Source organism: Chiloscyllium punctatum, chromosome 26 (genome assembly GCF_047496795.1).
Source record: "Chiloscyllium punctatum isolate Juve2018m chromosome 26, sChiPun1.3, whole genome shotgun sequence".
Taxonomy (NCBI): domain Eukaryota; kingdom Metazoa; phylum Chordata; class Chondrichthyes; order Orectolobiformes; family Hemiscylliidae; genus Chiloscyllium; species Chiloscyllium punctatum.
This window is the reverse complement of record NC_092764.1, coordinates 46,226,821-46,253,740: the sequence shown is the minus strand read 5'-3', so window position 1 is coordinate 46,253,740 and position 26,920 is coordinate 46,226,821. Positions and strand designations below refer to the sequence as shown.

The following is a 26,920-nucleotide window of genomic DNA, read 5'->3' as shown; positions in this document are numbered from 1 at the left end:
CTTGGACTCTTGCAATTTTTTTTACTTCAGATAATTATCCAATTTGCTTTTTAAAGCCATGATAAAATCCACCACCATCACACTCCAGGTAATGCAGTCCAAATCATAACCACACAGAGTAAAATAATTTTCCTTACTTGATACTGGACAGTGCAGCTAACTGAATTACAGTGCTGCACAACCTAGCTCTCATAGCATCTCCAACTGCCTTGACCAATTTCTTTTCATTCTCTATGAGCAAGTGTCTTGAAGGGTTTTATATATATATAAAAGGTGCTTTTAAAAATTAACTTCACTCTTTTCAAATCAACAGCAAAAGGAACAAGCACAACAACCACAAACCATCGACAGGAGCATAAGGGGCAAGAGTGTTCTCATTGGCATGGTGTTCTCACAATTACAGCTGATAGAAGTCCTTACATACATGGAATTACTTCATCTACTAGATTGAAAAATTCTAAACACACATTGCCACTTTCTAACAAAGCTCTGCAGTACTAACAAAGCTGTGTGTGGAGTTTGCATATTCTCCCAGTGTCTGCGTGGGTTTCCTCTGGGTTTTCTCCGGTTTCCTCCCACAGTCCAAAGATGTGCAGGTCAGGTGAATTGGCTATGTTAAATTGTCCATAGTGTTAGATGCATTAGTCAGAGGGAAATGGGTGTGGGTAGGTTACTCTGAGGGTTGCTGTGGACTGGTTGCACCGAAGGGCCTGTTTCCACACTGTAGGGAATCTAATCTAATCTACAAGACTCAAATTAGTAATGTAAATTCACAGTCTAATTGTAGTCAACCCAATATCATCCTGAAACAAATAAACATTCACTGAAGACTCTAGCATACCACTGTGGTGACATTCATTGAATACTAATAAGCCAATATGCTTGCTCAGCTAAGTGCAACTATTGTGGATTTAGAAACACTATCCAGTTATCTATAATAAATATAACTTCCCCCTATTTGGATACTCAACAAATGTTCATTAAATAATGGTACTAAATCAAATTTAGTTTGCATTTAAAATAACAATGCAGAGAATAATGTTCAAAATAATTCCAAGTTACATCACTATAGATAAGAGAATTGAAATTTCACCATTCTACAAACAATCTGCAGAAATCAGTTAGATTCAGAATCTTGCAGCATGGGAAGTAGCAGACATCTGGCCAAGTTAGCCTGTTCTGGCTTTTTTAAAGCTGTACAATCTTTGTTCCAATCCGGAGCTTTTTGTCTTCATAATTCTGCAAATTTGTCAGCTTCAAGTATATATTCAATTGTCTTGTGCAAGTCCCATAGGGTCTGATGCCACCATCCTTTAAAGTATTTTGGCTCTTAAAATTTTGTTAACATTTTTTAAAATGTCCCTTCTAGTTCTTTTGTCAATTCTTCTCAATTTATGACATATGGTTACAGCAACTTGTCAGAGGGAACAGTTTCTCCCTACTTGCTCTGTCAAAACACAACAAAAGTTCTCTCTCTATTATGTCACGCCTTATTTTTCTTTGTTCTAAGGATAACAACTCTCGCTCCTCAAATATCACCACATTGCTCAAGTTCTTTATTTCAGATATTATTTGAATAGCCCATCCACTGTAACCTTATCGAAGTCTCGACATCCTTAAAGCAGTGTGCCTAGAATTATACAATGTCTAGTTTAAGATTAAAAGATTTAACATGACTTTCTTACTTTTGTATTTGTGAAGTAACATATCTGATAGGTTTTCTTAACCACTCAACTTGTAGGTTTATCTATTACGCACAAATAAAATAGTAAACTAGAATGCATATTTCAATACATAGACATATTTTTAAAAACACAATCTTCAAATATTTTTGAATATGCATGCCAGATCTATGTGCAATTACAGCTTGCCAAAATATACTGCTTCTCTCAAAATATACGAACTCAGTCATCTGCCTAAAATCACATTTGCGTTGTGTCTATCTACTACATCTGTTTATATCTTGAAGTCTATTATCCCAACAGTTACTTTATGTATTGGCAAATTTTGTACAGTGTACTCCTTAATCTAAATATGCAAACATAATATATAAAAGATGTAACAATTCCTATACCAAAGACTGTACTCAAAGGAAGGTGAATTCAGAAATAATCCATAGAGAAATATTTAAATGAACAAGTGGTCAATCTATGGAGCAGGTTCCCTAGGGAGGTGTTAGCAGTTAGCACAGTTTCAAATGAAAAATTGGATTTGTCCCTGAAAATCACATTTAGTGGTACAATATATGAATAATTTCAGAAAAACAAGTGGTAAGTGCAATAATAAGCTTGAAGGAACAGCTGACATTCGAATCACGAACCCCAAAGTTTTTCATCATCATGGTTTGAATGGTCAAAAGTTTAAGATGTGATCGAGATGGATCTTGGCCTTTCTTTTGTCTTGCAATTTCTATGAAGAATATTCTTAGACTGAATAAACCATAGCCAATTTTTCAAGTGGTAAGTGAATATATAATTGATAACAGATGTTTATTTTGGTCAATATAGAGCCTGTCATCTTGGATGATTTCTATAATCCACTAAGAAAAATACCTACTTGAGTAGTACAAGCTTTGCAGAACTGCTTGATTTTTCCAGCAGTTATATCAATATCTTCATAGCATTCTTTGCATTCATAAAGTGCAAGACCTCCACAGATCCGGCAATCTCTGGGTGCTAAAATATAAAGACAAAATTGTCAACTAGTTGTACTTTCAACTCTTTAATAATAAACTACTCTTAATAAATAAGAACATGAATTTTTCAGCACACTTCAAAACTATTTGTCATGAGCAACAGATACTCTGAAAGAATTATCTGTCTCTAACAAATTCTTCCAAGTTTTTGAATAAATGACTAGCCCAACTACTGACCATACACACTGCACTAGCAACTTATTCATACAAAAGTGAGAAAATAATATAAATACCCTCTCAAGATGACAATTATTAAATATCCAAGACACATATTACTGAATGATACAATCCAGTTGTCAAGTCTAGATAAATGCAGTTTGCTAAGTGAACCACCTTCACCTGGACTGATGCAAAAACATTAAAACATTTTTCAGTGCACAAGAGCTTGGGTGGGGGCAATTAAAGTCACTGAAGGACACGCATAACGAAAGCAAATGGTGACTTCAAGTCACAACTTTTTTCACTATAACACAAAATTAAGATCTGTCCTCTGCCTTGTACAAGTAATTGGCACAAATTCTGGTACCAATTCCATTAACCTGCCAGATTAAAGCTATGGCAAGCAAACTTTTCATTCTCTTTGAGAAATCTTCTCAATCTCACACCCCCATAGGCATCTTTCATTCTTCTGACTCTAGACTATTTACTGAGTATTTTCTACTTCACTAGAGATTAAATGTTGCAGGTACTTTGGTATTTTAAATTTAATACTGCATTGTTTCAATAGTTTTCTGCTATCACAAGCTTCCTAAATTACCGAGGGCCTTGCAAGCCCACAAAAGGCACACAAAAAGTGCTAGCTATTTTATAGAATAGCCTACCAGTAACCTAGATTTACAGATAAAGAACAGCAACTTTGGAGGCATAGCAATCACTGTCAACACCATATTCTTATGAATAAAAAGTTTACTTCTGCTTCAGTAAATTTTTTCAAAAAATTCAAAAAGAAAGGATATATTCTAGTACTGTAACAAAACTACTGCTTTAGCAGAAAACATGTCATAACTCAATGACATGGTTGTGAATATGACATTAATTCTCTCAAAATATAAATGAATACCCTAGGTAGCCAACTTTGTACATGCAATGTTAGATTTGCAACTAATATTACCCTTTCAGGGAAGTCATTGCAACAGTGATGGTGGTAGTTGAGGGATGAGGACTTTGGAGAAAGCCTTTTTTTGTTTTAAAATCCTAATAGATGTCAAAAAGCCACAAAATGTATTATTGAAAGTACAAAATTCTTTAGAAAAAAATCAAATCAATGCATTAGCATGACAGCGATGTTGACAACGTATCGACTTTGAATGGTAGCAGGATATGAAGAAAGTAACCAATGGCAGAAATTGACCATCAGATTCTTTAAAAAGGTGACAAAATAGGAAAGTGAGAAGAATTCGGAAGCTAGTGGGTAAGCACCCGAAATGATTCCATGTTTAGGAATTTTCTTTTGAAAAACATCCTCTTTCAAAAGGAGTCTGTACTGCACTTCCTGGGCTTCTTGCGATGTGGTACTCCCTCAAGTGGCTGCTAGCTATATTACAGACAAAACGAGCAATTACCGAAAAATTCTTAGCTGTGCCAATCTATAAACACTGTCTATATTCAAAGTTTAATCAGTATAATCTTAAAATCGGTCAGACACCATTCATAGATACAAGCCCATCCACAGCCAGAGTCACAAGCAAAAACTACGACAGGCAAGGACTCAGTATCTCGGAGTTATCGTAAATCAATAGTGTTAAGTAATGAAGTCAATTCAAAAGTTCTTAAAAATTTGTTGCTCAGGAAGATTAGAACCTATGTGAAATGAAAAATTCAAAAGTAACTATGGCAAATTGTCATTATTCCAAATAAAAATGTAGGTTGCAGACACAGGATAATTTGTCCTGTACCCAAAACTTTGATGAGACAAAAACCAGAAATAGCACAAGAAATTGTACATTTTCTATGGTGTGGTTGAGCTATCCAACGAAAATTATTCAACATTCGAGCAATAATCCAGACACCTCACAATAAAATGGACAGACAAGGATTATCAATAGAATATGAAAGTTGATTCCTGATACTAGATTTTGTGGAGATACAAAACATTCAAGCAGCTTGCAAACTTTGCACCAAGGTAATCAAGTGGCACTCAAGACTATTCAATTTAAGTGAATAATTTAAAATAACAGTAACAATAATAAAAGTGTTTAAAATGATAAAACGAACTATTCAATGAGGATAATAACATACAGCCAAGAAACAATGCCACAGCCCCAAGGTCAGGAGTGTAACAGTTCCCTCCTTGGAATGGCGATATCAAGCAACCAATCTATTTTGTTCTGAAAAATACTAAGTTTAAGCATAATAACTCCTCCAATTAAAAATGCTTTATTAGTTATGTTTGTTCATAGCTTAAAAACTATTGAAATTTTAGCAAATTACATTGACATGATCTATTTCAAAAGGTTTACTGGCTTTTGAGAGAAACAACAAGGAATAACAAAAACAAAACAAGAGCAGAGTAGACAGACCTAGATTTTAAAAAAGTTGTGAATGGGCCAGTCTTTTTTCTCTTGCAAGGTTTCTCATAGTAACACTGAAAGATGCAAATAGTCCTAAAAGTACATAGAAGTACACTAAAAATGTTACTTACTGTCTTCTAATAAATCTGTGATATCCAATTCCAAAGATGGAAATATCTTATTGAACAACTTGAAATCTTTTCCAAATCGAGGCATTTGAATTATTAGACATGAAGGTGCCTTCAAGAAAAAGTGGACAATTGTAGGGATTTTGATTATTTAGATTATTTGTTAAATTCAAAATGAGCTACATGCTCAAAACTTTCAAAGCTTTACAGTATGCAATTTAGAATTAATGTATTGTAGATCATGTGTTGCAAAGAGCTCAGCTATCCAGGTTCTCTAAATACTTCCAATTTCTTCAGTTCAATATCCATTCATTAATTACTACTACTTTCTTTGATACACTTTTGGTAAAAATAAAACTTAAGATTTTACTTTACAATAAAAAAACTAATTCAGAGAGGTAAATGTTCAATGCAATTTCCCCCCAACTCTCAGGATGCTTGAGGATTACTTTTAAAATAAATAATCCTAACCCTAACACTATTTATTTAGAATCAAAAATTTAAAGAAAACTTTGTCCTCCAAGGTGAGCATTACCTGTTTAAAACTCCTATAACATTATATGTGACCGTTGATGATAATGCCAATTCCCCATATTATCTTTGCTGAATTCACTAGGATTAAATTCAAATTCCAGTTGATTGTATGCCACCCTTTTGTCAGTTTATGTGACAGTGACATGAATTTTATACATTTTACAAGTAAATTAAAAATCAGTATCAATGTTAATTTAGGCCTCTCCTTGTCTGATAAAAGACAAGCGAGTTCAAGGAGATCTTAAACCTGACTACATAAATAAAAAAAATCCCAACACACTACAAAAACTAAGCAAAGCTGGACAGTGTAATCAGAAGATGAACATTTTTTTAACTTTCACAATTCCAAAATTAAAATAAACTTTGTCATGCTGTTCTGAGATATTCATTTAAGTATTCCATACCTCAGCAAATTTAAGGTCACTGGTAATAAAGGACCATTCCAGTAACTGTTGAATTGTTGGTACACCAACATTTTCATTTTTATCCATGAATATTTGGTAAAAGAAACAATCTTGTACTTTTTGTCCAGCTGATCTGTGTTGAAATAAATGCAAAAGAGATGAATTCTACCCAAGTGTAGAATTTGCCCACCTGATGGTGTAGTCAGTGAATTTGGAATTAAGAAATGCAAACCATGTCAATCCAATTCCTTGTTCGTACTGTTTACCAGATTAATATCTGTATCCAAAAAAAAATACTGCTGGAGAAACTCAGCAGGTCTGACATCACCTGTGAAGAGAAAGCAAAGTTATCATTTCAGATCCAGTGACCCTTAAGATCTGTACCTGAAATATTAATTCTGCTTACTCTCCATAGATGCTGCCAGATGTGCTTAGAAATTACTGGAAAAACTGTTTTTGCTTCAGATTTACAGCATCCACATTTCTTTGTTATGTATCATTGATATCTGTATATTGAATTAAGCAGTAAAAGATATTCGGAGATTTACAATGAGTTTATTGTAAATCTATAGTTTTTGCTCAAATGCCAGTTTCACCTTTGTCTTTGGGAATTTTTTTTCCCAATTCAGAAGCCACCTGACCACTCAGGAAAAATTTAGGCCTTCTTTTTTATAAAATTCACCCAATCACCTAATTAACAAATTAACAAAACAGCTAATAATAAACACCGGGGCAGTGTGACTATAAGCAAAAAACAAAATCTAAAAACCAGAGAAGGGAAAGGAAAGTAGAGGACAGAATCAGAGCAGTATTGCATAGGGACGTGATGTACACCAACCCTTGCAGGACCCACCTATCCCTAAAAGTTTCAAGGCTACCAATGGACACCATGTGGTAAAAACAATAACTGCAGATGCTGAAAAACCAAATACTGGATTAGTGGTGCTGGAAGAGCACAGCAGTTCAGGCAGCATCCAAGGAGCAGTGAAATCGACGTTTCGGGCAAAAGCCCTTCATCAGGAATAAAGGCAGTGAGCCTGAAGCGTGGAGAGATAAGCTAGAGGAGGGTGGGGGTGGGGAGAGAGTAGCATAGAGTACAATGGGTGAGTGGGGGTGGAGATGAAGGTGATAGGTCAAGGAGGAGAGGGTGGAGTGGATAGGTCGAAAAGGAGATCGGCAGGTAGGACAAGTCTGGGCAAGTCAAGGAGACAGTGCTGAGCTGGAAGTTTGAAACTAGGATGAGGTGGGGGAAGGGGAAATGAGGAAGCTGTTGAAGTCCACATTGATGCCCTGGGGTTGAAGTGTTCCGAGGCGGAAGATGAGGCGTTCTTCCTCCAGGCGTCTGGTGGTGAGGGAGCGGCGGTGAAGGAGGCCCAGGACCTCCATGTCCTCGGCAGAGTGGGAGGGGGAGTTGAAATGTTGGGCCACCCTCTCCTCCTTGACCTATCACCTTCATCTCCTCCCCCACTCACCCATTGTACTCTATGCTACTTTCTCCCCACCCCCACCCTCCTCTAGCTTATTTCTCCACGCTTCAGGCTCACTGCCTTTATTCCTGATGAAGGGCTTTTGCCCGAAACGTCGATTTCGTTGCTCCTTGAATGGACACCATGTGCTCACTCTTCACAGACACCCAGGCATAGACATAATCAAAGAAATATACCAGCTCTTTTTGTTTGAGATTTTAAATAAGATCAAATTACACACTTCCCATCAGGGACAGTGAAACAAAATAAAAGAATAGGAAACTAAGTCAAAATGCAGGCACTGTGCCAATGATGGGTTTGGAATGACACACTCTAGCTCCAGCAGGTTCCCAAATATCTTTAAAAGCTTTGAAGGTGCTAGTGGACACCATGTGCTTCCTTCCAAAGACATCCCAGTAAGAATGTAGCTGGAGGGGGGTTGGGATTAAGCACTCAGCTCTTTATATAAAAAAAAAGAAAAAAAAAAATCAACCTGTCCAAACATATCAAGACACACCCGAGATAATCCTTACCAGAAAGGCAACCTCAGCTAAATATCCCATTACTTTAAAGAACCAAAAATAACTGTGGATGCAGGAAGTCAGAAACAAAATCAGAAATTTCTGGGAAAACTCAGCACCTGTGCAGAGAAAGCAGAGTTAATGTTTCGGGTCAAGTGATGCTTTCTCAGAATTCATCATAGCATTGAATACAAACACACAACACACCCACACCGAAGATGGGGGCGAGACATTGCAAGGAAGGAGAGAAGTAAACAATAGGTGGAGATGGAGTCCAGAGATAAGAGATTAACAGTTGGAGAGATGAAGGAATGGGTAAAGTTCATCCTGGGAAATCAATAGCTGTTAACTGGGACCATTATTAGGATGGTTGTGTTAGCAACCACTGTGATGGCAAATTCTGATACGTGAGGGTTCGGACAGGGACATGATAGGAAGTGCTCAGTCCTAAAATTATTGGACTTGATATTGAATCCCGAAGGCTATGGTGTTCCCAAGTGGAAAATGAGATTCTTCAAGCTTGTGCCGAGCTTTGCTGGAACACTGCAGCAAACTTGAGACAGATATTGGCCAGGGAACAGGGTAGTCTGTTGAAATTGCAGCTAACAGGAAGTTCAGGGTCATTTTTGCAGACAGAATGTAGGTGTGCCACAAAACGGTCGCCTAGTTGGTGTTTCATCTCTTTAATGCAGAAAAGGCCACATTGCAAGCAGCAAGTATAGTAGACTAGATTGAATGAAGTGCAGGTATATTGTTGCTTCATCTGGAAAGTCTGTCTGGTGCCTTGGATAGGAAGTAAAGGGATGAAGTAAACAGGCATGGGTTACACCTTCTCCAATGTGTGGGAAGGTGCGAGGGAGTTTGGGGTGGAGGAGGAGTGGACCAAGATGAGCCAGAGGGGCAGAGAAGTGTATGTCTGGTGATAGGATCCTATTGGAGGTGGTGCAAATGTAACTAATGATCGTTTAGATGTAGATGCTGGTGGGGTAGTAAGTGAAGACTAGGGGACCCTATCGTAGTTGTGTCAACCATGGTGTTGGGGAATCCTTGGTCGAGGAAAATGGTGACATTTCAGAGGCTCTCATTGGAGAACCTGGCATCATTGGAAAAGACATGACAAAGCTGGAGAAACAAAGAATGGAATGGAGTCTTTAGAGGAAGCAGGGTATGAGAATGTGTAATCAAGGTACCTGTGAGCATCAGTAGGTTGGAGTGGATACTGGTAACCAGCCTATCCCTAGAAATGGAAAAGGAATGTCAAGGAAGAAAAGGGAAGGGAAGGAGTCAGATAGGTAATAGACCTGGTGAAGGTGAGTGTGGGGTGGAAATTGGAAATGAAATTGATAAACTTCTCCAACTGCGGAAAAGTGAGGCACTGATGTCATTGAAATAATGTAGAAAGAGTTGTGGCTGGGGCTCCTGAGTAGCACAGAAATAAGTTCCACATACCCACAAAAAGACAAGCTTAAATGGGGCCACGGAGGATACCCATCGCCATACCTTTGACGTGAAGAGAGAGAGAGAGAGAGGAATTAATGGAGAAGTTGCTCAAAATAAGGACAAGCTTGGCCTGGCGGAGGAGGGTGGTGGTGGATGGGGACTTTCAGGTCTTTTTTCAAGAAGAATCAGAGATCCTGGCGTCCATTCTGATGGGAGATGGATAGGTGAAGGGATTGCACGTCTGCAAAAAAGTTTTAGAATTCCTACAGTGTGGAAACAGGCCCTTCGACCCTCCAAAGAGTGACCCATTTATACCCATTCCCCTACTCTATATTTACCCCTGACTAATGCGCCTAGCCTACACATCCCTGAACACTATGGACAATTTAGCATAGCCAATCCACTCTAACCTGCACATCTTTGGACTGTGGGAGGAAACCAGAACATCTGGAAGAAACCCATGCAGACGCAAGGAGAATGGGCAAACTCCACACACAGTTGTCAAGGCAGGAATTGAACCCAGGTCCCTGGCACTGTCAGGCAGCAATGCTAACCACTGAGCCACTGTGCCACCCCACTGAGCTTCCTGTACCTGCCACTTCAACATACCTTGTTCCCTGGCCAACAGCTCGGTCTCAAGTTTGCTGCAGTGCTCCAGTGATGATCAGTGCAAGTTGGAAGAACAGCATCGCATTTTTCACTTGGGAACAATGCAGCCTTCAGAACTCAATACAAAGATCAATCATTTTAGGGCCTGAGCACCCCCTCCCATTCTCCTTACCCCAACCCCCACACACCTGGCTTTGTCATCCCATGGTCAGCTACTAATGGTCTCAAAGACAGCTACCCATTTCTGTCTGTCCAATTGTTGTTCTCCATCTGAGTTTCATCGCCACCTATCATTTACTCCTCCCATCCTTCTTCAGCATATATAAAATCAACCTTTTCCTAGATACAAGCAATTCTGAAGAAATGTTAACTCCGCTTTCTTGTGCAAGGTAGAATGGGGCCTTATTGCAAGACACAAAAGACAATGGTGAAGAAATCCAAATGTTTTCGTCCCATTGTAATTTTATAGTGAACATCTTCCCAAGGTCATGTGTTAATCAAAAAGGTAAAACAAATAGGATCTGGTAGTAGGTTTTAAAATCAAAAGGGCAATAAAGAGTAACACAGTAATTGGTTCATAGGTACTGCCTCATCTGACAGTGGAGCTTTTTCAGGATATGGGAAACATTGGCAAAGTTTCATTTTGTTTCTGGGTAGGAATGAGCAAAAACAATGTTGTAGGATGTTGGTGAATTTCTGCAGTCCATCTAATGATGGGATAGTCACTGTAGTAAGTATAGAATTTCAAGACTCTGAGCAGCCACAACAGTGATAGGTGCCAAGTTAGAGATAATATGAGACTTGGAAGCAACTACAGAGAGCATCAGATGATATTTTAAATCTTACCAACAGTTATTAGAAATGAACTAAAAATAACTAAGCTTCACTTGGTTGATAATTCCTTTAAATAATGCTGATGGCAGGTCTTCTCCATTGCTTAATAAAATTACTGGAGTGTTGGGTTCAAAACTGAAGCATGGTTATTAAATTATCATGCAACATCATGATGCAGCTACCCTGCATACTTCGAACATACATCAGCTTGCCATTTACTAATTGCTTCAATCCACCACGATCCATGCCCTGCTATAGGAAGCATATTATTAAGCTGGAGAGGGATCACAAGAGACTTACCAGAATGTTGCCAGGAATAGAAGGTTTGAGTTATAAGGAGAGGCTGAATAGGCTGGAACTTTTTTCACTCAAGTGTAGGAGGTTGAGGAAGGACCTTAATGAGGTTTATAAAATCATGAGGGATTAGCTAAGATAAATGGTATGCGCCTTTTCCCTAGGGTGAAGGATATCAAGACTAGGGGGCATAGTTTAAGATAAGAGGAGAAATATTCAAAGATATGATGGCTTTTTTTTTTTACAAAGAGCAGTTTGTGCCTGAAATGAACTGCCAGAGGAAGTGATGAAACATTTAAAAGACATTTAGATTAGTACATGAATACAGAGCATTTGGAAGACGATGGGCCAAGCATAGGCAAATGAGACCAGTTTAGTTTGGGATTATGGTCAGCATGGACTGGTTGGACTGAAGGGTCTGTTTCCATGCTGTATGCCTTTTGCGTGTAGGTGCTTCAGAACCACTTTAAACTCCAATCCATAACATGGACAATTCAAAGCCCAATTCTGCACACTCAGTGGCAGGTTGGTTGAGTGGTAACACTCTTCACTCTGATTAAGATTGTCATGGGTATAAGGCCCAGAACAGAATGTGGAGATTTAATCTAAGCTGACAATTCATTGCAAAACCAGACAAAATGCATTTGTTTTGATGAAATGTTAAATACGTTAGATGTATGGCACTTCCTGCAGAACAGGAAATCCTTACCAGCAGTCAACTCTTCATCTGTTACCCAAACAGATAAATTGGTTAGTTTAATTGCCATGTACAATTTGGCTGCCACAACTGCTTACATAAAAAAGTCAAGCTGCTGCTGTTAACCATATTTGGACGTTGAGGAAAATGTTTTCCTTCCCATTTAATAGCTACATTTCTGCAACAAAACTAGACAAGAAGCTTTCAAATAATTCCTTAGTAGTACCAAACTCAATATGGCTAAAAAGACAAAATCAAAACAATTAGTTTGCAGTCATCAGGACTAGGAAATTCTTTCTGGGTCATGAACGGGATGGGAGTGTTGCTTGCTGGGCTAGTATTTATTGCCATCCCTTGTTGCCCTTGAGAAGATGGTGGTGAGCTGCCATCTTGAACCACTGCAATCGATTGGATGTTGGCACAATTATAGTGCTGTTTGGGAAGGAGCTTCAGAATTTTGATCAAACTGACACTGAAGCAACAGTGTTACATTTCCAGGTCAGGATAAGTGGCTTGGAGGTGAACTTGCAAATGTAGTGTTCTCTTGTATCTGCTGCCGTTTTCCTTCTAAAACATAGTGGTTGTAGGTCTGGAAGAGGAGCCACAGTGAATTAATGCAATGCATCTTAGATGCTACACAGTGATACTACTATGCATCAGTGATGGAACAAGTGAATGCTTATGGATGTGGAGCGAATCAAAAGGGCTGTTTTCTATGCTTTCCTTTATTGGTTGGAGTATTGAGTACAGGAGTTGGGAAGTCACGTTGCAGCTGTATAGAACATTGGTTAGGCCACTGTTGGAATATTGCATGCAATTCTGGTCTCCTTCCTATCGGAAAGATGTTGTGAAACTTGAAAGGGTTCAGAAAAGATTTGCAAGGATGTTGCCAGGCTTGAATTATAGGGGCAGGTTGAATATTTTCCTGGAGTGTCAGAGGCTGAGGGGTTACCTTAGAGGTTTATAAAATCATGAAGGGTATGGACAGGGTAAATTTTGTGTCTGTGTGTGTCTGTCTGTCTGGCAGGGAGAGAAGAGCGACAGTCCAGAAGCAGAGGGCATAGGTTTAGGGCGAGAGGGGAGAGATATAAAAGAGACCGAAGGGTGGTGCATGTGTGGAATGAACTGCCAGAGAAAGTGGTGGAGGCTAGTATAATTGCAACATTTAAAAGGCATCTGGATTGGTAAATGAATAGGAAGGGTTTGGAGGGATATGGGCAGGTGGGACTAGATTGGGTTGGGATATCTGGTTGGCATGAATGAGTTGGGGCGAAGGGTCTGTTTCTGTGCTGTACATCTCTGACTCCTGACTGAAGAGTCAGGAGGACCTTGAGGAACTCTTATGGAAATGTTCTAGAACAGAGATGATTGACCTCCAACAACCACAACCATCTTCCTCTATTCTAGGTATGACTCTGACCAGTTTTCCTCCCTTAGTGAATCTTCTCTGACTGCTTCCAATGTCACTCTGTCTTTTCTTAGGTAAGGGGAACAAAGCTATGCACAGTATTCTTGTTGTGGCTTGACTTGTGCTTTGTGTAGCTTTAGCAAGACCTTTGTATTTTTATACTCTATTCCCTTTGAAATAAAGGCCCAACAATCCATTTGCCTTCCCTATTATCCACTGAACTTGGATGCTAGCTTTTTGTGATTCATGCATGAAGATCCTCAAAGCCCTCCATGCCACAACTTTCTGCAGTATTCCCCTATTTAAATCATATTCAGTTCTTCTATTCCTCCTGCTAAAACGCATACCCTCATATTTCCCCACAATATATTACACCTGCAAAGTTTAAAGCTGTCTACAGAATATCCTCTGTAGACTTTTTATGCGACCCTCCAATTGCCTTCTCATCTAATTTGTGTTATTTGTATTCTTTGCAATAATACATTCACGTCTGTCACCTATGTTGTTTTTTCACACACACACACACACACAGATGCCTGTGGCACTTCTTCAGTTACATTAGGTTGCCATCCTGAAAATGTCCTTTTTATCCCAACTCCATCACTTAGCCAATCCTCAATACATGCTAATATGACCCCAAACACTGTGGGCTTTTATTAAATAGAATTACATGTAGTACCTTACTGAATTTTTTTGGAAAGCAAGACATATTACATCTACTGATCTCCCTTTATCTATTCTGCTGTCTCCACAGACAACAGTACTAAGTGTGTTGGACATGATTTCCCCTTCACTAAGCCATGCTGACTCTGCCTGATTATATTACATATTTGTAACAATACATTCTTTAGAACAGATTCCATTTTCCCAATGACAGACAGCATATATTAACCTGCTTTTAGTTGCCTCCCTTTGTGAGCAAGGGTCTTACATTAACAAACAGTTTTCCTATCCTCTGGGACATTTTGAGAAAATAAAGGTTCTTGGAAGAAACCTACCAGTCCAACCACCATCACTGTAGTTGCTTATTTAAAAATCCTTTGGTGCAACCCATCAGGGCAAGGGGACTTATTGCCTTTACCGAGTTATCTTCACTCATACTTTTTCCTCTGGTTATAGCTATTGTGTTCATTTTCTCTCCTACTTAAGTGGTTTGATTATTTAGTATTTTTGAAATGCTATCAGTGTCCACCACCACAAAGACTGCTGCAACTTCAACTCCTTCGCCATTTCCAAGTTCTACGTAGAGTCAGAGGTGCACAGCATGGAAACAGACCCTTTGGTCCAACCTGTCCAGATATTCCAACCCAATCTAGTCCCACCTACCAGCACTCGGCCCATATCCCTCCAAACCCTGCCGGGACCTATGCTCATCTGACCTCTCTCTCGCTTTTCTAAAATTAAATTTAATTTAAAGAAGCTGTTACTGTGCCTTTTTTTAAAAAAATAGTTTGCCTGCATAGTTTATCTTCTCCATCTTTAGTCTTGTTTTGGTAATCTTTTGTTGGCTTCTAAAACTTTCCCAAATCTCTGATTTACCACTGATCTTTGCTGCATTCTAAGTTTTTTTTTCAAAATGTGATATTATTCATAACTTCCTTGGTTAACAATGGTCAGTTTATCCCTTTCCCAAAGTCTTTCTTCCTCAATATGTCAATCCTTTGCTCCTCAACTCCTCCTAAGGAGTAAGAAATTACCCTTATTAAAATTTAGCACAGTTATTTCTGACAAGTTTCTCAAGCTCAGGTTGAAGGTTAAGTTAGGCTTGTAGAGGTTTGCACAAATTAAAGACTTAGACACATTCTTACTCAGCAAATGCATGCACTCAGTCTGTTAACAGTCAAATTTCACTGATTAATATCAGACCAGGCAGGTACTCTCTGGTCAGGATTCCAGTACTCATCCCTTTGACTCACTGCATTATGCTAAGATGCTTATTCAACTTATGATTGCAAAATATAGAACAGTGTCCAGCAGTCAATTAATTCTGCCACTGGACAAGATTTATTAAATAGTTCAGTGTTAAGAATTACACTCAAAACCAACTTAAAATATACTACAAATCTTACAAGTGATCTTAAGTGTCCGGGAATCTATATATAGTCATAGACAAGACCCCATTCTGTATAAGCAAAACATGTGCATATATTATACTTTTTTTTAATGAGAAAGGGTATGGGGACTACTAGTCCACTTTCCATAGCAGTACTCTAACCAACCAAAGTTTATCAGTCTGGGCTGAGATTCGTCAGTGAGCTCACATTGACAATTAACAGATCCAGCTTCATTGCCATGACAACAATAGCTCAAACAATTAGAATTCTCTTGTGTTGGATGAATTGGTGATCCCATTCAAAGTTTGATTTCTTGCATCCCAATCCTGATGAGTGCAAGACAACATGCTTTGACTTTCGCTTTCAATTATAAAGCTATTGTATTAGCCACTTGTTAAGTTTCTGGGGTTTTGCATTCTATTTTCATCAAAACAATTTTTTTTCACCCCAAACACTTTAAATTGTGAGTAAGTACAAACTATGTCTTCAGCAGCATTTGCATTACAAGTCTTCACTTAGTGGTGACAAAGGTAAGTTTACCTGATTTTCAATAAAGGTTCTACCTTTAATATGTGATGAAACAATATGTTGAGAAATTCTTCTGGATCTATAAAATTAGAAATGGTTGTTAAGTAGACAAGCAAATATGATTATCCAAAGACTATTACCTTATTGGCATTATCGAACATTTTCTGCATTTATCAAATGCTTTCCAAGTTTAAAATATGAACAAAAGATGTTATACAAATGTTCGAGAAGTAAAACAGAAATTTAGCAAACACCCAGAGCTACACTATACAAATACATTTAAATCAGGCACTTCATAACAATCAGCACTTGAAATATACTTGGCCATCACCTGAAACCACCACCAGACATAAATTAATATGGATCCCTACTAGGCTGGGTGCAGTAGTCTATAGACTTCTAGGCCTTTGGTTTCAGATTTAAATCTAGTCTCAGAGGAAATTATTCAAATTTGAATATCTCCAACAACTCTTTTTGAACAAGTCCACAGAATAAAACTGAAAATTTAAAATTTTAGTATAATGATTGCAATACGTCAATGAGATTGATGCAACACATGCTCCAGAAGCACTACACACTGGCAACAACTTAGTTGAAAACATGTCGAAATATAATTGTGAATGAGTATCACAGACAGGAAGTAATTTCGAAGATAAGAACATTCAATTCCAGAACCATTATCTGATTTTTAAAATGTTCTCCAACAGTTTACATCAGAATAGCAGTAGAACATTTGGCTCATGGAGCCTGCTCCACCATTCAAAAAAAAATGACAGATTGGCTTGTGCCACTTTACTGCCTGTCTCCCATAAACTTTAACTCCTTCGCTCAGCCTTGAATATACATGATGGCACAACCGCTACTCTTTTCTAAAAAAAAAGACTTTCAATGTCTAACTACCCTGATAGAAGGAATTTTTCATCTTTGTCTTAAATGGGAGAATCGTTATTTTTAAAACTGAGGCTCAGAGTTCTAGATTCACCATGAGTGTTTACATTTCCTCAGATTCTTACCTGTTTAAAGATCACTTGTGGTTCTTCTAAACTGCAATGAGTATAGGCCCAACCTGGCCAACATTTCTTCATTAGACAATGCCTTCATCCCAGGAATCAGTCAAGTGAACCCATTCAATGCAAGTATATCCCTCCTTAAATAAGGAGGCCAAAACTGTATGTAGTATTCCATATTGAGGAATACTTCACTACTTTTAAATTAAATTTCCCTTGCAATAAAGTCAACCTTCCTATTTAATTTCATGTTCAAACTTGTGATTTATTTACAAGGACACCCAAATTCCTCTGCAGGACGGAATTCTGCAGTCCTCTCTTTTTTATGTTGGTTTTCTATTCTTTAACAGTGAGCAACCTCACACTTACCCACATTAAAAAAACATTGGTAGTTGGAGTATAAACCTATTCACTTAATCCATCTATATTCCTATTCAGATGTTTTGTATCCTCCTTACAGTTTGGATTCCTATCATGAGCAAATGATTCTGCAATGCAATCAGTCCCTCATCTAAATTATTAAAATATATCTAAATAGTTGATCCATGTTGCACTCCACTAGTTAACCTGTCAACTTGAAAATGGCCATTTATTCTAATTCTCCATTACATGTTCACCATTCCTCTACCTCTGTTAAACGTCAGCCCCAACACAATGAACTCTGACCTTAAGAACCTCTCACATGCCATTCAGAAATCCAAATTCGCTACTTCTATTGATCCCCTTTATTGAACTTGCTTGCTACATCCTCAAAAGAACTCTAATAAACTATTCAAATAATATTTCTTTTCCACAAAGCAATAATGCCCTTAACCAACTATTTGTGACATTGAGTTTATCCATATGCAACTTCATTTCTAAAGGGAAGGTGCTTGTAGAATCCAAAAAAGGCTGCAGCATAAAATCAGCCTGTTTAACCCATCAAATCTGTACCAATGATTGTCATTTCTAAAATAAAACTATAGCTTTTATTTTGATACTATCCTTGCATTACAGGAAACGTTTCCATTTTACTATTCATCTGCATTCCCTGAAGTGGAGAAATTAGGTGTCTCGGCAACAGAACCCAGCAGACTGTTTGATGTGATATATTCTACAGTCTGTAATTTTTGGCCAGAAATCACTCATTGAAGGCACAGGTGGTCACACTGTCCAACCCCTGTGTGGATTAGGTTGAGCATAATCCACTGTCAACATGTGTTTGAGGGAGGCTGAAACCAGGACATCCACTATTGGGTCAGTTAGGAGTTTTCTTTAAAAATACTGCACATGTCCTATCATTTCAATCTTCTATCGAACGGGTTGGTACCAGCTACATGAATGTTAGCTGCTGGTTTCCCAAACGGCCAGCAAGGTGGGGAGTCAATGACAATCTACATGCAATCTTCATTAGTTTGCTAGTTCCTCAAGTATGAGCCAGTTAACATCATCAAGAGAGCCAATGAATGCCAGAAACTGACCTCCTAGTCTGTAAAGCTTGAAAGCATATAATGTATCAATCAAAGACCAACTATCTACTCAAGACCATTTATCTACTTAACACTGAAGATTTAGGAATAGAATTCTATCAATACTTTCAACAGGAATCTCTTTTCATAATTAAAAACTGAAGTGGCACATTTATTTTAGCAAGGTTAATACGGCCTATAAGTAGAAAAAAAAATACAAGAACTGTATTAGGCATTGTGCAATCAATGGGTATAATGAATAAATTGTTTCAGGGACCCAAATGCAACAAACCTATAAAATGTTAAAATGCAAACAAAAAAAGTCACCTTTCTCTTCTGAAGTAAATCCTGAAGCTGCCTCAACCTTTTCAAGAATTCTTCGAAGTTTCATTATTTTCGTAGCACATACATACCCATGACTAAAACAGAAAAAAAAGGGATAATTTTTCAGTAGCGACTAAGGACAGCAGCACACATTGCAACAAATAAAATGTAGCCTCAAAAGAAACGTGGTTTTATTCAATTAATCCAAATATATGCAACTTCGCTCACACAATTTTCAATAGTGCGGTACTGTATAATTGGTTGTCCCATTCAAAATAACAACAATCTCATATCAAGATAAGTACACCAGATCATATAAAACAATCCAAAGTCAATAATCTTTAAAAACTTAAATTCTATATCAATGCAGGATTTTGCTTTACTGAGGGAGAAAATCATGTTTTAGCCCTCTTATTTCTAAAGTAAAATATAAAAATGAATAAAAATATGAAATATAAAAAGTGTTGTTATAGTTATGAGTTTAAATCATTAATTACATGAAATGCATTACACTTACTTTCTCAAAGGATTAACTATTTCTGTTCGCAACAAATCTTGGGTTTCAGTATAAAATTCAACGTCTTCTTTTTCTTTTGGCCTAAGCAATACTGTGTCCAACACAGAGCTAAAAGCAAACATGCTGTGGAGAAAATGTTAAACTATTAATGACAAGGAAGATTTATTTTCTAAATATTAGTTGAAGACATTAATAGTATGTTGAAGAATCCACTACAACTTTCTATTTTGATGAAGCATTGTGCAGTGAGAAAAGCTAATTTAATAGCCATGCAGCTGAAAACAGACCCTTTAGGCCAACTCATCCATGCCAACCAAGTTTCCCAAACTAAACTAGCACTATTTGCTTGTATTTAACCAAAATTCCTTCAAACCTTTCCGATTTGTGTACCTGTTTAAATGTCTTTTAAATGTATCTATACCTGCCTTTACTACCTCCTCTGGCAGCCTGTTCTATATACAAACCATCCGGTGTGTGAAAAAGTTGCCCCTCAGATCCCTTTTCAATTTTTCTCCTCTCACCATAACATTATGCCCTCTAGTTTTGAAATCCCCTTCCCAATGGCAGCTTTTACACTCCAGTGAAAAAAGTCCCAGCATATCTTTATTGCTCAAACCTTCCAATCTATAAGCATCTTATAAATGTTTTCTGTCAACTCTCCAATTTAGTAACATCCTTCCTATAGCAGGGAGACCAGAACTAAACACAGTAGTCCAAAGGTGGCCTCACCAACATCCTGTACAACTGTAACAGGATGTCCTAACTCCTATACTCAAAGGTCTGAACAATGAAGGCAAGCTTGTTAAAAGCATTCTTTATCACAGTCTACCTGCGACGCAATTGTACCAGAACGCCTGGGTCACTGTTCAAATAGACTCCCCAGGGTCCTACCATTAACAAAGTCCTGCCCTTATTTGTCTTACCAAAACGCAACCCCTCACATTAATACCTTCAGGTAAAATCAGCTTTGGCACTTAGTGACCATTAAATGATAATTGAAAGTAATTGGTGCAATTACAGTCTAAACCTAGATAATGTTATGATATGAAATGGCAATTAAAAAATCCTTACTGGCAACAAAAATTCGTTCCCTTAAAGAATAAAACTCAATGGGACTAATGTCCAATGGAAAAATGGTCAAGAGAAATCCAAGAAATAAGTGAGTTATGATATTGTCAAAAAAATGAGTAATAAGCACGAGGACTGCTGAGTTACAAAATGGTCGTAAGGATTACCATGAAAATGAGAGATAAAAACATGATTGAGTGTAAATGAGCAAGAGACATAACAATGAAGAAGGGGAGATTAGCAAAAGTTAATGCAAATTCTTTATTAGCAGAAACAAAAAGTATAAGGTGAGACAGTGAAATCACTGACTTCAATAAAGAAATGTATTTTTAAATTTTAAAGTAATAATTTGATTTCATAAGAGTACTGCACACTTGCTATTGACATCATACTTAGAGTTAATAATTTTAAGTTACTTCCAGACTTGCACGAGGCTAATCAAGCTCTCTGTTCGAGAGAAAGTGAGATCAGCTAATTAGGTAACTGCCCTAAAATTGTTCTGTAATTGCCAGATATAAACTCATCTGAACTTCAGCAATAAAAGTAAAGGATGATTAATGCAGTGCACAAAGTGCAATGGCATAGAGTGGAATCACTGAGTTTGGTGTGAAGGGAGGTTATTTCTCTTATCTTTTTTCTATCTTTATCAGTATCCAGAACAGCAGCAATTCAAAGGCTACATAAACTGGCTGAGTTTGTGGGAAAAAAAAGTGACATTACAGAAGAACTGAGTCAAATGAGTGTTTAAATTTCATTTTATAGTTAATATTACAAAATTAAGCTTAGGTTATTGCAGAGCAGCTCATCATGCAGTGACTTTCTTCTCTCACCTTAATGCCCATCTTGTGGCAAGTGGGAGAACACACACACTTCATGTGAATCTGAACCCAGATTTCAGAACTCCAGAGTCAGTGGTGCATCGCAAAGCTGAGTGTTACTTGGTCAGAATGTTCAAAGGGGTGGTCACAACGCAAGTTAGGGACATATAGGCAGATAGGGAATGGGTGACCATAGACATTCCAAGTCAACAGGGCAGGTACTGCAGGAGTCCTCAGCAGTGCTGCTCAAGAACATGTTTTACATTCGGGATACTAAATGCAGCAATGGTTGTGCAGAGGAGTACAACAAATGTCAGAGCCAGGCAACAAGGGTGGGACTGCTGTACAGAAGGGAAGAATACAGAAAGAGCAAGACTAAAAGGGGGCTTATTACTTAGGGGAACAGATAGGCTTTTTTGCAGCTATAGATAGGAGTCCAGAATAGTATATTGCCTATATGGTACAAGGATTAAGGATGTCACAGAGCAGCTGTAGGACATTCTCTGACAGCATCGATCAGCCAGATATTGTAGTCCACACTGGTACCAACAATCTAAGAAAGAAGGGGATGATGTGGTGTGTCAAAATTTAGGAAGCTAGATAGAAAATTAACAAGGAGGACTTCTAAAATTATAATATTCTCCAGATCACTCTTAGTATCAGCCAACTGTAAGTACAGAAAAAGAAGAATAAAACAGAAGAACGTGCGGCTGGAAAGATACAGAATGGAGGGCTTCAAATTGCAACTGGCACTAGGATGATGGCACCAGATCTTGGCCTGAGTTCCCTTTGGGGCATCTTGGACACACTGTTGGGAAGGCAATAAACTACGTCTGCAAGGGTGTGGGACTCAGGAAAGAATATTGGAGAATAGTACTAGATTGCAGAAAAGAGGGGAGAAGCAGATAGCATCAGGAGAAAAAACTTGTACGTTAATAGCTGGAGTCAGACTAAGGGAGAAATTAATAGTTTCTAAATTTAGGTTATGCTGCATTTATATGAATGCCCAGAGAATAGCAAATAAAAGTGGTGATTTAGGTTACAGATGGTCATGTGCAGTTATTATGCTATGGTGTTAACAGAGACCCTGCTACAGTATTCTTGGTTACAAGGTATTCATAAAAGATAGGGCAGGACAGGCCCTAGCAGCATTGGATAAGGAGGGCATCATAGTACTGGGCATAGAGGAGATCTGTCTCGGAAGGTTCAACAATAGAATTGGTTTGGCTAAAAGTTCAATTACATGGCTTGGTGCAGTGTACAGACACTCAGCAGAAAGGATATAGAAAAACAAAAGCTGCAACAAGGAAATGTGAGAGAGCGAGAGTGCAAGAGAGAGGCAAACATTATAGAGTAGTTACAATGGAGGAGGCTAATTACCCATATTTATACTGCGTTGACAGGATGTTGAGGGCAGAGAGGGGCAAATGCTCTTAGATTACATTCAGGAGATTTTTCTAGAGCAGTACATGTCCAGTCCAAGAAAGAAAGCAATATCAGACCTGGTTCTTACATAGGAGGGAGGCCAATCAGATCAATGTCAGCCAGAGAACATTTAGGGGATGGTGATCATTAGATCATATAGAAATAGAGATATACAGCACTATTGAAAGACATATGGATGAGGACGTGAACAGGAAGGATTTAGAGGGATATGGGCTAAGTGTTGGAGAAATTGGACTAGATTAATTTAGGATATTAGATTAGATGACCTACAGTATGGAAACAGGCCCTTCGGCCCAACAAGGCCACACTGACCCTCCAAAGAGTAACCCACCCAGATCCATTCCGTTACCCTATATTTACCTCTGACTAATGTACCTGACACTACGGGCAATTTAGCATGGCCAATTTACCTGGCCTGCACATCTTTGGATTGTGGGAGGAAAGCAGAGCACCTGGAGGAAACCCACACAGACATGGAGAGAACGTGCAAACTCCACACCGACAGTTGCCCGGGAATTGAACCTGGGACTCTGGTGCTGTGAGGCAGCAGTGCTAACCACTGAGCCACCGTGCCATCCCGGTATCTGGCTGGTATGGAAGAGTTAGACCGAAGGGTCTATTTCCGTGCTGTATGGTTTAGAATCATGATAGGTTAACACTAGGATTAGGGCTATCACAGATAATTATTCTTAGTCTGGATTGTCTATTAAGTGCAACACAACCAACTGCAAATGGTCAAAGGCAAAACTGTGCCCAAGAGACTGAAGCTAAAGATTGGCTGGAAAACTGTAGCTAAACAATGAGCTACTTTCAAAAAGAGACAGTTTGGATGTAGTCAAAGTACATTCCCTCAAAAGGAAAAGTTAGGGCAAACAGAGTTCCCGGCAAGAAAATGGTGACAGAAATTAAGATGGAGAAGAAAATGTGTCTTTATGACAAGGATCAGATTGAAAACACAATTGAGAACCAAGCTGAATACAAACTGGAGTTGGACAGGTAATGTGAAAGCAAAACAGGCAAACAGAAAATATATGAAAAAGACTGGCAGCCAACGTAACAGGGAATCCTAAAGACTTCTAAAGGCCTAATAATTATAGAATCCTTACAAGGTGGAAGCAGGCCATTTAGCCCTTTAAGTCTACACCCAAACCTTCATAGCACATCCCGCCCAGCTCCATGCACCACACTTCCCCCAAATCTTCACCTGTAACCCTGCGTTTCCTACGACTAATCCCCTAGCCTGTACATCACTGGACACTATAGCCAATTTAGCATTGCCAATCCATCGAACCTGCATATATTTGGACTGTGAGAAGAAATCCATGCAGACACAGGGAGAATGTGCAAACTCCACACCAACAGTCATCCAAGGCTGGAATCGAATCCGCGTCCCTGGCGCTGAGAGACAGTGCTAACTACTGAGCCACCGTGCTGCCTGAGAATAGTAAAAAGATACTAAAAAGGAGCAGGAGGACCAAAAGGGGATAGGGGATTTACATATGGAGGTGGGACATGAGTTAAATGAATAGCCTGCGTCTGGTCTTTACCTTTGAAGCAGACATTGTCCAGGCCATTAGATAGAGGTCGAAACCCAGTCACTAGAAGGGTTCAAAATTGGAAATGTATTGGATAAGTTATTAGCACTTTAAGTTGACAAGACACCAAATTAGATGCACCCAAGGATACCGAAGCAAGGGAGAGTGGAAATTGCAGCAAGACTAGCCATAATATTTTAGTCTCCCTTGGATACATAGTTGGACCAGAGTTTTGGAGAATTGCAAAACACAATTTACATGTTCAAAACAATTAAAGGAAAAGCCCAGCACTGACAGATAGTCAGTTTAATTTCAGTAATTGTGAAACTTCTAGAAACAATTATCTTGGGATAGAATTAATAGTCATAGAAAAAACATGGGACAATTGTGCACAGCCAACATAGATGTCTTAAGGAAATATCATGTTAAAATAACTTGCTTGTTTTTTTTTGGAAAGACAACAGAGGGAGTCAATGATACAGTGCCCCACAAGAGACTTATGAGAAACGTTACTGATAATGGATTAAAAGGGATAGATCAACATGGCTACAAAATTGGCTGATAGGAACTGAGAGTAGTGGTTACGGGATGTTTTTTCAGGCTAGAGGAAGATTTGTCATGGGGTTCCTTAAGGGCCTTTATTGGAACTCTTGAGTTATTAATAATTGAGCTTTTCATGCGCAGGAGACAATTTCAAAGCATGTAGATGATACAAAATTCAGAAGCATTGTAAATTGTGAGTAGGACAATGTAGACATTCAAAATGGACATTGGTACATTGACAAAGTGGACAAATAGGTGGCAGCTGAAGTTCAATGTAAAGTGTGAGATGACAGATTTTGATAAAAGAACATGGAAACAGTAGAAGATAAAAGGTACAATTCAAAGAGTTGGATGGATATGATGATGATGATGATAATGATGATGATGATTGATGATAAGTAATTAAAGGTGGCAGGAGAGTTGGAGAATGCAGTTAATAAAGCATGTAGTAACATAGCATTTAACACATTGCATAGAGTTCAACAGCAGGGGAGTTTAAGTAGAACTTATACAAGACACTAGCTAGACTTTAGCTGGAATTCCGTATGCAGTTCTGAGTGCCACACTTTACGAAGGATAAGAATACATTAGAGTGAAAGGAGGAGGAGGAAGAGAAGAGAACATAGGGAAAAAAGACTGGGTGACTGCTTTATGAAACACTTTGTTCTATCCAGAGGAGTGATCCTGATCTCCCAGTTGATTGCCATTCAAATAAGCCACCTTGTTCTCATGCTAACATTTCACTCCTGGGCCTGCCTCAAATGTTCCAAAGTACAACGTAAACTCAAGGTCTCAACAATAAATTCCATAACTTCTGAAACTGACCATATTAAGTATGCTCTTTATTTTTCTTATATTCTTTCTGACCCCTTCCACAACAACCCTGCTGTGTTTGTGTCTTACTGCCTTTGCAGTTATCAGCATGGACCAATTCTCTCCCTTTTAAATCTTAATTTACATTTTACATCTTTTTTTGCTTCCTACATTAACAAGCCCTTGGTCTTTTACACTGGACGCCTACATCATTTGCCCTCTTACTTTTCACAAGGGCAGAGGAGGAGTATAATAAAGAAGCAATTGTCCAACAAGTTTCAGTTCTGCAGAAGCTATATCTGTTTCCCTCTCCACAGATGCGGCCAGGCCTGTTGCATTTTCTAGCTTTCTCAGAGTTGGTTTCAGACTTCCAGCATCCACAAGATTTTGTTTTTATTGGATAGGGAGAAACTGTTTCAGCTCGTAATCAGATCAATAACGATAGGGCACAGATTTCAAAGTAGTCCATGTAACGCAAGAACAATCTTTTTCATACAGCGAGTAGTTCAGTTCTGGAATGCTACTGTCTGGAAGTATGGCAGAGGCAGGTTCAATCAAAAAATTCAAAATGCAATGAGGATCATTTAAATTGAAATAACTTGCAGGGTTATAGGGAAAGGGTGGGAACAAGGCAGTAAGTTATAATATTAAAACCTTTTTTCTAAACACACATTGAAATTAAGGAACTAACAATGTGGTTGACTTTTAAATGTCCTCTGAAATGACCTAGCAAGATACTCAGTTATTTTCTATGAGGCAGTTTACCATCATCACCCCAAAGTTAACTTGGCATCAAAAACAAGTGATGGCCTTGGAAGTGACACTCACATTGTGTGAATAAATAACAAAAAAGGTCAAGCTCCCAACAGCCTTTCAACAGGAAGATTGGCATACGCACACCTACCAGAACAAAGTGGAATCTAAATAACAGGAATTGTAATGCCCTTGAATACCCTTTTTCTTTCCAACCATTATAGCTAGGCCTTCTTTTTCCATCTTTGGAGGTGTATTTTCTTTAACCACTTCACTTCGATATCCTCCAAATGCTGAAACAAAAACCAAACTGTCAGCAATTCTTTTCTGCTCTATTCATTAACTGAAAAATACAAAGCATAGACTGGCTGGTGTTGATAAAACACACCTCAATACGTGTTTAGTCATAACAGCCCAAATTCTGGGAGTTGTAGTGATCAGAAACTGTCATTGCTTACTATCATTACTAGATCCACAAAACTGACAGCAACACGTGCCATCTGCACACACATAATCAAATACAGAA

The 26,920-nt window shown here is 38.3% G+C and overlaps 1 protein-coding gene across 2 annotated transcripts in view; it reads right to left on the bottom strand.

Annotated features, from left to right (window-relative positions):
* cyld (cylindromatosis (turban tumor syndrome)) overlaps positions 1-26,920 on the bottom strand; it is a 69,165-nt gene that overhangs the window by 8,085 nt on the left and 34,160 nt on the right. For both annotated transcript variants that reach the window (XM_072547341.1, XM_072547340.1), the window contains exons 9-15: positions 26,546-26,687; positions 19,419-19,541; positions 18,905-18,996; positions 16,135-16,201; positions 6,272-6,404; positions 5,337-5,445; positions 2,557-2,675 (exon numbers count right to left, since the gene is read on the bottom strand). In XM_072547341.1, the coding sequence (XP_072403442.1) occupies positions 2,557-2,675; positions 5,337-5,445; positions 6,272-6,404; positions 16,135-16,201; positions 18,905-18,996; positions 19,419-19,541; positions 26,546-26,687 (785 nt within the window). The remainder of the gene's footprint in view (positions 1-2,556; positions 2,676-5,336; positions 5,446-6,271; positions 6,405-16,134; positions 16,202-18,904; positions 18,997-19,418; positions 19,542-26,545; positions 26,688-26,920) is intronic.